The following is a 14,499-nucleotide window of genomic DNA, read 5'->3' on the forward strand; positions in this document are numbered from 1 at the left end:
TTCCCCATCCTCACGTCCTACTCTCTGTCTCTCTCCCCTTTTCTCTCCTGTGCTCGTTTCCTACATCTCTGTCCTTGTCTGCCGTCTTTCTGTGGTTCACTTTGAAACTAACACTCTTCCAACCACTGGCTGATAAAGCTGTGAACAGGACATGTAGTAGATTATATTTTACCCACATTTAGAAGGCATATGGTCATAGATTTTAACATGTAAGATGACCTTTTCGTGCAATCATATCATTGACACATTTAACTTAGAAATTCACACTACAACCTTAACTATTGTTGAAATATGGTTAGTGGCTATTTTGGACCATTATTAGTCAATATAGCTACACATTTTGGAGTTTTTGAGATGGAATAAACAACAGAATACCAAATGTTTACTTTTACAGAACCCCTGCAACATCTTCTGACCATCTTTGTAGTTTGCAGTATGCACCATATAAACTTATACTTGGAAGAAGAAGCATTAGGGCCTCATTCAATTAATTCAAAGTGGTCTTACAACATTTTTAACTTCAGCATCTAGCATCAGATTGAAGACGTTTGTTTTGCAACTTTCCAAAACAACCAATCTGATCTGAATGCTGCTCTTTACGCAAGGGCAAACTCACATAGTATGCAAGAACATCAGGCAGGATATGAACCCTGTGCGTCGTTACGCAAATGTATTTGAAGTGTGAAACACTATGAAGGGGAGACTGTTCAGAACTGTGTGATGTTACTGCGTTTACAATTCATTTTACTGAGCGTACTTATTCTAGGACAGAGATCAGGAAGGCAGCTCAAAGGAGGTTTCAGCACACATTCAGAACAGGTGTAACACTTTATCTTAGTTGGACCTGGTGAGACGCAACATAAGAGTGACTTCTTTTCAAGCATATTGTAACCCAAGGCTTTAGGAATGGCATAAAACAACACCGAGCACATGTCCAAGATGTTACGTATTGCTACTATGTCCGAGGCATGTCTTTTGACAATCTTGAAACTGTCTTTGAAGTTTGTAATATATAAATTTAGTAAAAATTAACTGCCAAAGTAGTTCAGAAGAAACATGACCTACATTTTCATAGATCTTCCTTAAGCTGCAATTTGTGAATTAGAGAGAAGGAGTAGTTTTTCAGTTAGTCTGTTTTCAAGCTTTAAAAAATGCTAGAAATCTGTGGCCTCAAAGTTTAAGCTTGTGAAGTGTTAAAAGCCTGAATTGTATATTACTCACTACAGCAGTAAAGCAGAAAACTGTGCATGACACAAGCACATAGACATTTAGGGTTCAAGCCTGAACTTTGGATCTGCTTTACAGCTGACTTTGTATAAACTCAAGACAAATATTAATTCTGCATGTGTTTTTTGGTTTGTTTGTTTGTTTTTCCCTCCATCATGAAATCTTTTTTAAGGACTTTTCAGGTTTACAAAAGGTGAGATACAACTACGTGTTTTGAAGTTACTTCTCCTTTCATAAGCTCAAAGGCTTCCTTACCCTTATCTGAGCCTACCACAATGTCTTTCTATCTTCAGCTTTGGAATAGTAGCTCCTGTCATGTGCAACAGATTATAACTGCCATCAGTCAAACTCCCACATTTCTATTCTGTGTCTATCTGCTCAACATGTCTTCCTCTCTGTCTTCAAACTCTGTGGCTTCCTCTGATTTCTCTCTGGGCTTTTCTTGCCTCTTTGTGAGAGAGTTAAATCTCAGGAAGTTAGAAAGAACAACTCTATAAGGGAAACTTTGTTTTGGCTCATTGCCAGTGTGTGAATGTGGACGTAAGCGAGTGAGACGGGTCTTTATATAGCAGCACTATAGAATGAACTTCAAACTTCTCACAGATTTACGAGGGCCGCCCAGGGCTCTGGGGGCACAAATGAAAGGAGCCATTTTTCACCTGTCTGACTGTACATTAGTGTGTGTGTGTGTGTGTGTGTTTGTCTGTGCGCGCACTCGCTCATTTGTGTAAAAGAGAAAAAAAAACTGTTTGAGACTCGAAACCCTGTATTCGTTTCACCTGCATGTGGTCGACTGAATGTGTGGAATGCAGAAAGGCCTGCAGTGAATGTAAATAAATAACTGTAGGTTTAATTATTACAAGCACATACAGTGTGACTTGCCAGGTTTTCTCTGTGTTTGTTGGCTAAAAAAAGCTCTCAACTACAAGCTAAGAAGCCAAAGTAGTAGTGGTAGTGGTAATGATGTAGCTGTAGTAAAAGTGGTGGTGGCTGTAATAATATCTGTGGCAGCAAAAATAATATTAGTAGTTCTATTTCAATATGTATAATAATAGAAGCAGTGATAAAAGTCACAGCAGCAAGGGAATTGGCAGCAGAGGCAGCTGAATAGTGCAAGTGGTAGGTAGGACACTAAGTGTATTTACTTGAGTATGATTTAAACATAATTTTGAAGTAGTGGAGCTTTACTAAAGTGTTTCTGTTTTATGGATTTGTTTGTTTACAAATGGAAATATTGTAGATTTCATGCAAAAAAAACCAACAACAACAACTTGTGACTATAGTTACGGCACGCACAACAGTTAGTGTAAAATCAATGTACTACCGTCATTTAAATCATTCCACAGCACAATAACTAGTTTTTGATATGAGCATTTAGGGTATAACAATGAGATCCTGCTTAAATGTAAATGTATCAGTAGTTGTAACACTTTATAAGGGACTAGTCATCCAAATATATACTTTTACTTTAGATATCTGCTGTAAAACTTGTCACTTTTCCACTTGAACGACGAAAAGCAGACCGTGTTTAGTCATAATAAATTAGTAATTACTTAATAATATGATACATTTTAAAACTGAAGTGTAAATAACTGATTACATTTGCATTAAAATATTAAAACTATTTTTTTTTTTTAAATAAGATGTTCCAATTAACAATCCTATTTCCTTACTATGAATTATTCAAAAGATTAATTAATTATTGAATTCCCAAATGGATTCATAAAAAATAGATTTCAACTTTAAAATGTTCCTCTCTGTTTTGGATAGATGGTCTTTGTTGTCCAGAGAGGGAAATTTGTTTTCACCGTCTGGATATTTTTAGAAACATACAGTTACACTCAATCCATGCAGCTGATTTATGGTAATAAATACATTATGCACTGCATTTTAACCATTGCCATTTGATTTAATAGCATTTTGTTTACTATGCTTTTTTTCTTTTTAATTTCTATTATAAATATTGTATGTTTCTTGCAACTGCAGTTTTTCTTTGGGTTTCTTTTGTTTGTTTCTTTTTTATGAAACACAATGTGCCATCTTCTTCTTTTATTTGTATTGTTCTGTAACTCTACCTACTCCATACATGTATCTAACACCTCTACTGTAACAATTATATTGCTAGACTTTTATATTTAATTGGCTATTTTGTTCCATTCTTGTTGTGCTAGATTCTTTTAATTAGATTGCTGGTGATACATATTATGGTCATGATTTTAACTTGTGGTGTTATCTACAGACATAGTGACACTTATTCATCTTATTAATTATATTAACAATGGCATCTCCCTCTTACCACATCGTTGGTGGTGTCGTTCTCTGGCGTCTGGGGCGGTTCGGTGGCAGCAGGACTGTTGGACGGCATGGCAGGCAGAGGTTGTTTCAAACCAGGTTTAGAAAGTAAAAAAAACGGAGCAAATCAAAACATGGGAAAGGCCCTCAGAAGCACCAGGTGCAGCTTCATTCAATCTGTCGGCGGTCAGACGATCACTCGCTCACTCAGTCCTCCCCCTCTCCTGAGAAAAGAAAGACAAAACACACACACATCTTAGCATGAGCAGACAGAGCAGTAAGAGTGACATTTGTCAGGTTTGAGTAAGAAATCATTCTCACTATGTGGCTGACTTCAAACCACCTAACCCTTTTTCCTAGTTTCGTACTTCAGTCCACCTTTTGCTCACACTTTCCTGCACACATGTACAGCCCTGAGGTCAAAGCTGTACAACAGGTGTGTGAGTTTCTATGAACTGTACTTGATGGATGGGACTCCTACACATGCAGAGCAGAAAATATTCAATTTCTGAGCTGTAGTAGGTTAACACACGGAAACATTCATGCACACACACACACACACACACATGCAGGTGTCCTCAAAGGAATCTGTTCGAATCAGGGTGGCTTTCAACATGGCTGTCACAGAATGATTGATGTGGCCGGATAAAACTGTCCTATTTTATCAGACAAAATGGCTGCGTTCAGACAGCAGGTAAAAATCAGAATTTTTCCCACAAACACGACAATGATCTCTGTTTTTTCCTGATTTGGCTCACTTTTATTTATGGTCCTATATCTGTTGATGACACTATACCCAAGATTTGGGCAAAGTGAATCCGCAGTTCCTAATAGTTTGGGGCTACTCAGTGTTACTACTACCCTTACAGATTTATATTATAACATTTATGTTGTTGTTTTGGATGGAAGATACCAGAAAAAGAAAGGAAACGAGAAGAAAGAGGGAGATAAGATGCAGCAAAAATCTCTGGCTGGCCACAGCTACCAGGATCCACGACCATGTGTGGCTGTTTTGATTTATGAGTGAAGAAAATGTATAAAAACATTAAGAAATCTGAGGTTAAATTTGTTTTATTTTGTCTGACTAACGGTCCAAACCCCACATGTATTCAGTTTACAGTGATATAGAACAGACTGCTTCACATTTGAGAAGCTGTAACAAGTAAATGTTTTTGGCTTTTCATGCGATAAACAATTAACCTGATTCTAGCATACTGTGTCTCCATCCTGAGCTCATATGGTGGAGTGGAGGGCAGCTGTAACGGAGGTGTTCTGTGGAGAGTCAGCCATGTGTGACCTTGTAAGTACTTGAGCTCATATTGGCTCTCGTTTCATCATCCTCTCATCTCATCATCCTTACAAACATTTTTTGTTAAATGGAAGTTTATCAATGATAAAACTAGAGAGCGGGCACAAAGGAAAAGGGGAACAGGGACATTTCAAAACCAGAGAACAAGTTTTGACAGTAAAATCCTGGGTTTTTATAAACATTTGGTTCGAAATCAGTTCTCAAAGTTTTTTTCCAGCTGCTTCGACAGATTGTAGCCACTTAAGACCATTAAAGAGGCGTCTACCAACAGTTACTGGAAAACACAGTTTAACAGAATAACTGGTCCTTAGCTGTCTATCAGGCACATATGTGTTCACCGTGTAGGTCTTTCACACAAAATATGAAGCAGCTACTCTGTCGCACAGACTGCCACTAAGGTGAGCAGATTTTAAGATAGCAAGCGAAGGAAGCACTATGGCTCAGTCAGATCTATATACACCAGTCCTCTAGAGACGTTAAAACATTGATTGCAATCGGCCGTTTTCCACTGCAGGAACTCGCAGGCCATTTGAGGGCAGCGTGAGCCTTTGAGCGTGTTCCGACCGCAGGAACCGTCCCGGTAGAACCTCTTACAGGGTCGGTTTTTTTTGTGAGAGAAAAAGTATTAGTTATTTCTGAGTGGCCCTGAAAAACTGCTGCATGAGTTTCGACACCGATTGGTTAAACTTACAGAGTCCCCGTCTTTCTGCCTTTTCAGCATCTTCCCTCAAACATCACCATCAACAACAGCCACACAGGTTAACATAATAATATTATATGACCTACGTGCTCATAGAACTTATGTTATGAGCAGTAGCGACTAATTGTCATTGTCTTGGGGCACTTGAAGTTAATGCAGACGCTGTTGGATTCACCGTAATGGAAACAGAAAGGCTGATTGGCCTGATTACGTTCCTGTAAGCGTTTGTGCTACCTCAAGCCTGCCCCGATATCCTGCAGTGGAAAGTCAACTAATCATACTTCTGTTTTTGCTACAGCGTACGATATGACTCATGGACTATACTTAAATACAATACTGCGCTCACTTACGCTACATTGCACCTTCTGGCAAAGCACTTGACAATTTTTGTCTCTCATTCACCCATTCACACAGCAATGGTGAAGAGGCTGGTTCATCGTGTCGCCCAAGGACACATGTGCAAGTGAACAGGAAGGGGAGCTTGATTTATTCCACCACCCATGCAATTAATGGACAACCCACCCTACCACCTGACCCACAGCCCCCCTCACATTTCACCTTGCCTCAACCTGAAACCTACCTGAGCCCAAGTCTAAACCAGCCAAGACAACTACTGAACCCGAAAGGGATTTCCAGTTAGGTCACAATATCTGGCAGTCACAGAATAAGGCGTAACACCTGCTTGCTCATCCGTCACAGCGCTATCTCACATCTTGATCTGATGGTTGACAACCACTCAGACTGATTTGTGCACATGCAGTTCTGACATGAAAAGCTTTCAAGGTGCTGCGCTTTTACTACTGTAAAAAGCCAACAAGGACATATTTGTTCAAATGCTAACTCATTTTTCTAACTGAAGTTTGGAGTGTATTGACTCTTAAAACCTGATAATGCACCATCAAGCAGAAGAATCGTAGCTATGCAGGGCTGGATTAAGCTGCTTGGGGGCCTTGGGGCAAACTGTAGCTATGGGACGCTATTGAGACCGGTTTCTCCCAGTTTCTTTGCATTGTGTAAGTATCCTGTTACCTCCAAGTTCCTATTAGGTACAGAATACACTCTATAGACTACACATGGTGGCTTCAGAAAGACCTAGAAACCCCTATGGTGACATGCTTTACTGCTGTAGGTTTGTTGTGTGTCACTCACTAGATTAAAGTTCAGACTATGCCCTATGAAACATAACATGAGCTAAAACGCTAAATGTTTTAAATCTTGATGATGACAAGATTTCACATGTAACCTTGAGATTTCTGCTCCTGTTACAGCATATGCACAAAATGAATCAACGCAAAACTACTTTTCACACACGGACTCTAAGCTTAATACACTTCATGCACACATTGAGCCACAGATTTTTCTTTGTTTGAGTCCTGTTCTCAGATTTTAGTGGCCACTTGAGTTGTGATTTTGAGCTACATAAATGAGATTAACTGGACTTATTTACTTCTGCAAGAGTGAGTTGGGTGTGAAGTTAGTGTTTCTTTATTTTCGCAGTTTATGAGTGTGATTTTTTTTCACACTGGTGTCAAGATACTGATCACAAACTAAATACAAAAGGGGCCTAAAAGGTAATATGTGTGTGTGTGTGCACGCCTAAAAGAAAACTGGATCTCAGCAGTGATCTGGATTTGAGCACAGTGTGACTGCAGCCAATGTGTCTGGCTTTGCTCACAATGTATTGTACAGTATGTCACTCCTCATGCTGTGGCCTTACATCACCTACTGTAAAGACAACAGGCAGCGGGCCAGGGTTACCAGTGGAAAGACAGGGGTGGAAACTTTGCAGAAATGGGTGTACAGTATCCACCCCACCACTCCCGGGGGCTCCCTGCACGAGCTCCAGGCTGCAGGCCAACTCACTCCTCCAAGTTCAGAGTATTTAGGTCACAGACACACACACACACACATACAAATACACACACATACACACACCTCACGCCCCTATAGCAAGTCAATATACACTGATTTAAATTGTTCCAGTCTTCATGCCAGCAGTGGTTTAAATTAGACCATAGTCAAAGGCCCAAGCAGAAGCCTGCACTAGTGGCAGGAGGAATGGTTGCGCAGAGAAAAAGCTCCAGAGGTAAGTCAAGGTAATGAGAGTTAGGCAGTGACAAGACAGCGAAGGAGGTGATTTGTCTTCACAATAAAAGCATGAAATATAAAACCCTTCAAGGGCATCCTCATCTGTTTCTACTCCAGCTGTCATTTTGAACTACTACAAAAATGAATGTCGTTTTATGATCAATAACTTTCTATTAAAAAATAAAAAAATAAAAAAAGGGGGAGTTTTTTGTTTTTTTAAAGGGACATAGTTTAGCATTACATGATTAGTGTTTTCTGAGGTAAAGAGCACTTATATTTTCATTTTAAAAAATTAGGGCAGATATCATTGTTTCTATTCGAGAGCAAAAAAATAACAAATTTATAAAACTAGGTAACACTATGCTCGAGTTTGTTTTTGGGCCTGAATCATTTGTCAAACTAAAACACAATGAGTCTGACAGTCACAACATCCCCAACACCTCAGTGGTGCAACTCTCACCAAGCAACACCCAGGCTTAAAGGAACTCAACCACATCTATGAAACAGATACTCACTAAACTGATTATTTGATGAGTAGAAACTAAACAGGCAATGATTTAGTAATGTTTAATTATTTGAGTCATTTGAAAGACAATATGCAATAAATGTCAGCCAGTAAAATGTTTATTGTCATTTCTGACAACTGACAGACTGTGGAGAAGTGTGATGGCTGTTTGACACAAATGTCTCACTTGACAGACAACAATATTATTTGCCTAATCAAGAAAAAAAAAATGCTAAAGAAGATAAGTTAGTTGCAGCCCCACAGCCTAATCCAAAAAACAATAAAAAGAATGACATACATAAATAGCAAAGGAAATATTTTTTTAAATAACTAAAACATATATAAAGTAAAAAAGAAATAATTAATAAAAAACTTCAACAACAGCACAAAAAAATAGGTTACACTAACGTTTATTGATCACTTTCAAGACTTTCCTTTCGAATGAATAAAGTTATGTATAATCTTGTCTTTCACAGTATGTATGTGATCACAGCCTCAAGAAAACATCATGAGCAAACTAATCAGTTCACTTCGTCTATAACGTTGGTCCACGACTTTTGTTTTAAAGTCTCTCCCGGCTGTGTCGCAGTTATTTCTGCTGCCTTGACGGACTCCAGCTTTATGACAATTAATATTGGGAGCGACCTCACGCGGCCTTTACCGGACGGCCCTCTCATAACCGGCGTATAATCCCGTCGGGGGTGTGTACGAGGCGGGAAGACGGTGAGAGACACGTGTCTGAGTGTGTAGCGCCGATAAGCTTTACTGGGTCAGGTAAAAAACACACACGGGGGCGCGTTTTAGACCGAATGCACTCGTTAACCCCGGCAGGCGCGCGCCCGCTCTCGCTCGCTCTCCGCGGAGGCGACGGTTCCGCGCGCTGATGTGTCTGTCTGCATCTGGTGGCTGGAGAGGACGGTGCGCTCCGGTTTAACGTTACCTGCTGGTGCCGGGGGGGAGCCTGGCGGGGGGTGTGGGGGGTGGCGGTGGTGTACGCTCCACCGGACAACGTTTAACATGCATTCGTTAAATAACGGTTGTCCGGTTGCCGTGATTTTCCTCCCACCGTACAAAAGAACTCCCCAAGTTCACTCGCTCCGTGTACGCACCGCTCCGTCTTCACGCGCACATCATCCGCTAACGGAACCAGCGGAGCGCGCGAGCGATGACTTTAGGAGATGAGTGTGGCTAACTTAACGGCAGTAACGGGTGCCGGTGTGCGTTCACGAGCCAAAATGTAATGTTTATATTTACCGTGTCGTCCGTCCCTCAGGCACCCGGACCCTGACGGTCGTCGCTCTCTCTCCTCTCGTTCACTCTCGAGCTCTCTCTCTCTCACACTCTCTCTCTCTCTCCCTCCTCGCGCTCTACCGGGTCTTCTCTCTCCGTTGCTGGCTCGCGCACCCCCGCCTCTCTCTCCCTCTCTCTCTCTCTCTCTCTCGCTCTCTCTCTCCGGCCTGCTCGCTCTCTCACGAGCCGCAGAGGCTGCTGCACCGGAGAGAAAGTTTCCGCGGGGTCCTAAAGTCTACAGCGTACGGTCTCGCGCACACGCACGTGCACAAAAAAACGCGCTTACGGGCAACCAAACGGGCACGCGCGAACGCACCGAGAGCAGGTGTAGAAGTAGACAGAGAAGAACGGCGGCTACCTTCAAGAGTCGTCGGTTTTACATCTAAAAATCCGGTTGGGCGTGTTTGACAGCAGGATGTTAAATCTGTATCATTCACAAAAGCAAATAATTTTATTTTTTTAAATGGAGACTTCCTCTGGATGTCATAACTAGCTTACAGGAAATGTATGTTTGGAAATTGTCACATCAAATATTTGTACTTGTGTGAACACTTGTAAAACAGCAGTCAGGAAGTATCAGGACTGAGACTGCAACACAGCCCTGTTTTTTTTTTTTTTTTTTTTTTAATCCTTTTAGGTTTAATTTGGGAAAATTACCATCAAATTAGTCATTAACTCCTTCTGTGGGATTAAATGTGCTGCCAGTTACCTGTGATTTACTTTAAAGGTGAGATAGTTGACAATCTGATTGTAATGTGTTTTCTGTGTCTAAAAAACCAGGAGGTGTAAAGTAAAAGCAGTGAGAATATGAAGACGTGTACTGCTGCTATTCAGTTACAAGTCAGTCAGTATTTTCTTCAGGTTCTACACAGAAACGTAGGAAGCAGTAGTCATCAGGCTAAAATGTTTTGCATAATCTTGCCCCCTCACTGCCCACTGCTTCCAGGTGATTCATTCAAGAGCAGCTGCCTTTCAGTCCATCAGGTTTTTTTTTTAATTTCTTGAGCTGATTCTGCTAACAAAGACGTCTCAGCCACAAGCAAAGCTTAACAAATGCGCTTCTGCTGTCTGTAAGAGTGAACACAAGAGTCCTTATGCACTCCCAGTGTCCGAGGAATTGAAAATGCAGCGGATACCTATTATTTTTTATTCCAGTGTCACCAAAACAATCCTTACAGTTAGTGCGTTGGTAAGGTGGCTAACATGACCGTTAGCTTTGATTGTATCCTAACAAGTCAGAACTTTGTGGAGATCGTAAAGCCGCATTTAAACATGGTAGAAACTGTAATACAGATTTGACACCAATGAACAAGAACCACATGGGTTACGGTGTTGTCATGTCACCTGTTGAGCTTCAGCGAACAACAGCTGTCTGTGCTCACATGTACTGCGTTTAAATCAGGTCAAATTCCAAATGGAGCTGCTCTTATTAACTTGTTTTAGATCTGTTGTCAGACAAACATAAAACAGTGACTTACATGTGGCCCTTTAAGACTACATGTTACCTGCATGTTCTGTTTATATTTTTGCACAGTGTGATTGTTTAGTCACGTATAAATCACCAAATTAACATTTATAAGAAGAATATAAAGATTTAATAAATGCATTATGACAGATTGTAATGTGACTGCACACAGCTACAGTTAGTTTACAGCATATGTCAATTATAATTTCCCATGTGAGGATATGCTTTATATTATGGCAGTTGTGTTGTTTTCACTATAATATCAATATTATCTGGTTATACAGCAGCCATGTTTTATGGGCAAGTATAAGATCATTTATCGTAGTCGGCAAATAGATAATAAACACTTATACATTTGGTGCATAAGTATCTCTAAATTGTATATTTCTGTACCACTCACTGCCAATCATTGTGTGCTTAATCAAAACACTCATCTCCATCACCAGAAAGTGCCAGTGTTTTACCATCCAGTGTCAGCATTTCAAAAATCTTGCTTTCAACAGAATCTGATCATGGCATCACTGGTATGGTATATAAACAAGCCAAGATATTAAGATACTGCAAAAATACTTTCAGAAAGTGATGCATTCTGACTCTGATCTGTTACAGATTCTGTCTTTGTTGCTTTAAAGTTTTACTCCCATGTACAGTTTGTAATAGACATAAAATAGTGGTACAAAGTGAATGAGAAAGGTGTTTTGTGATTTTTTTTTTCATGCAAACTGTGTCTTTTTTCTCCCTGTTATGTTTTTTGGACCAGTATTGGTGATGAAATGTGGAAAAAAGCATTTGCCAAATTGCTTCACACAACCTAAAGTGCTGCTGCTTGTTGCTACTGTTTCATTAACTGCAGGCAGTTGTGTCTGAACTACATGCTGCTAGGTCTGATTTTGTAAGATTGCCAGGGCAACTTTTACAGAAACGTGAACGCATACATGAAGCTGACATGTTTAGATGCCCTCAGGTTAACATGTCTGAAAGAGGTTCAACAGACTTTCACAGCCAGCAATTCTACATAACCATACCTAAAAATGTCTTCATACTAAAGTTGCTCTTGGACACTTTGACAAGCTTCACACAGCTTTTTTGAGATTTGAGAAGGTTTAAGGAAGGTTAAAGAAAGGTTTTTCTTTGTAGTTTTGAACAGAAAAGAGAGCTATGATTTGAGCAAAGTCAGAAAAATAAACAGAACTTGTGCACCACCAAACTTTAGTTGCTTCATAAAGTATTCACTTCTTTCCTACTTCATTGTGTTGTAGATATAATGTAAAATTGATTAAATCATAATTTCTGCCAAAAAAAAAGAGTCTGAGGTCTGAATCCTTTTTGATGAAGTTGTGTATAATAAATAGGAAAAAAATAGAAAGGCTCTAATAACATTGTGCTCCCTGTGCCCATGCAAGTATTGATCTATAAAGTGCTGTGAAACAAGTCAGTAATGCATTCATGAAGTTTGTCCGGCAGACCCAAAAATACAGACGTTACAGTGCTTGATAATTAATATTTAATGAGCTTGATTCAGCAAGTAGTTGAATTCCTTTCCTTGATAAATCCCCTAATTATTTTTTCAAAGTCACTGGTCGTTTTTATCTGTAAATTGATTAATAATTAATTCTAGCTTCAACTATTAGATCCAGTGGACATAATTTTTTATTTATTTTTTTTATTACGGGTTGATTTTCTCTCAGGAGGTTAAACTTAGTTTGACCTCTGAGAAGAAAAAGGTGCACTGATCTTTACTTCACAGGGTCATAACTGTGTGTGACTGGGGGCTTATTTATGGCAGTCAGTGAGGTCACCAACAATGAGCTTTATTCAGTCTATAGCTTACACCCCCACCTTTATACGCGCCCTCACAAACACACATATACCGAGTCATGACCTCAGAAGGAAGCTCATGGGAAAAGTGAGAGCCGCTCATCCATACTAATGAGGACACTAAACCGGGGAGAAAGTTTTAAAAGTCAGAAAATAAAAAAGAAAAATGGAGTAGGGTGGGTTTTATTATCAATCTAATATCTACAACACACATTATAATATAGATTAAACTATCCAAACATTGTTAAACTGTTGGAATTTTTTTTTAAAATGTGAAGTTAGCTCCACTTTGACAATAATAAAATATTGCAGTTAGACACCAGTAATTGTAACATGATGAACATAATACACTAGAGCCAGTTGTCATGAGGAGTACGAGGAGTTTCAATTGCAGGGTGCTAATGGGGGATTTTAATACACTTAACAAAAAAAACTTTTAATCAAACAGCTGCCAACATGTGGCATAACCCCTAAACTATATATATACACACACACAAAGTTACAAAGCACTTTGCAATAAAATGTCAATTAATAAAACTTAGATTAATATAATTAGTATCTGAACTTGCAGATAAAAAAAATTCAAATAAATACAATTACTATTTATTTAAAACAACAACAACAACAACAACAAAAAACTCCCAATAAAGCAATAAAAGAAGAGATTTATAAGATGATACTTTTTTTTAGATGAGTTTTACCTGCTTGAGATCCTCCAGCAATTCGTTCCACAGCTGAGGGGCCCGGACAGCAAAGCACTGTTCACTTTTGGGGATCAGGATTAGGAAGTGTTAGTTTGCCCCTGTTTATAATGGTTTAGCAGATCGCAGATACAGGCAGAAGTTGATCAAGGTTTTTGAACACAACTAAACATAAAATCTTAAAATGCATTGCAACACTCACAGTGTAGGACAGCAGGGACGAGTGCAATGTGGTAGGTTCTATTAGAACATGTTCAAAGCCTGACAGCAGCAGTTTGTATCAGCTACAGTCTCTGGATGTTTCACCAGCTGGTCCAAGAGTGAACAGTAACCAGAGTAGTTCATTACAAGAGTCGAGTCTGAAAGAGACTGAAGCATGGATGACCTTTGTTAAGTCTGCTCAAGAAGAAAGAAATAATCTGGGTCTCCTCACAGGACCGCACTACTTCAGTCACCTGAGTATCAAATCAGAGCCGGAGACAACACCCGAGGATGCAGTTCTCTTTAAGAACAACATAAGATTAAGGTAAAGCACCCATCTAGAAGAGACACTCGTAACGATGTTAGTGCTGGGCGCACAGGCAGTACTTACAATACCCCCTCATCTGAAGTCACTCACTTCCAAGAAATTATTTGGACATCCTGTTTTTTATGTCAGCAAAAAAAATGTCAGCTACATCCATGCTGTCAGACTTTACTGGAACATAAAACTAGATGTCATCTGCATAGCAATGGAATGCAGTGTCATGACTAGGGGTGCTTGAGGTATTTTAAAAGAAAGCTAGAACAAAACAACCCCTCCTGCCAAGAAGAGCTGAAAAAACGTCTCTGAAGAATGACACATCTCTATGCTGAGGAGGAGCGACCTTGTCATCAAGTATAAAGGTGGACAGAGTTCAGAAAAAAATATCTCAGTAATGAAAGGTGTGCTGACTTTTGTTGCATGGAGGTCCTACTGGGGGGCCTGAAGTAAATCTGAACTGTTAGTTTGTAATTTTACACAAGGCAAATACATAATACTCAGTTTAGAAACAATGCAACTACTGTATGGTGGTACAATTTAAAATAATTTGATGTTTAAGTAGTAATGCACAGGGACGCACC

The 14,499-nt window shown here is 39.6% G+C and overlaps 1 protein-coding gene across 4 annotated transcripts in view; it reads right to left on the reverse strand.

The window, feature by feature from the left end:
- Window positions 1–9,483, reverse strand: part of dnmt3aa (DNA (cytosine-5-)-methyltransferase 3 alpha a) — a 62,367-nt gene extending 52,884 nt beyond the window's left edge. For all 4 annotated transcript variants that reach the window (XM_008279017.1, XM_008279015.1, XM_008279014.1 and 1 more), the window contains exons 1-2: window positions 9,376–9,483; window positions 3,524–3,743 (exon numbers count right to left, since the gene is read on the reverse strand). In XM_008279017.1, coding sequence (XP_008277239.1) covers window positions 3,524–3,592 — 69 coding nt within the window. In that variant the 5' untranslated portion in view covers window positions 3,593–3,743; window positions 9,376–9,483. The remainder of the gene's footprint in view (window positions 1–3,523; window positions 3,744–9,375) is intronic.
- Window positions 9,484–14,499: the final 5,016 nt, after the last annotated feature.

The sequence above is a fragment of the Stegastes partitus genome, unplaced genomic scaffold, assembly GCF_000690725.1.
Source record: "Stegastes partitus isolate 25-593 unplaced genomic scaffold, Stegastes_partitus-1.0.2 Scaffold142, whole genome shotgun sequence".
Taxonomy (NCBI): Eukaryota; Metazoa; Chordata; class Actinopteri; family Pomacentridae; genus Stegastes; species Stegastes partitus.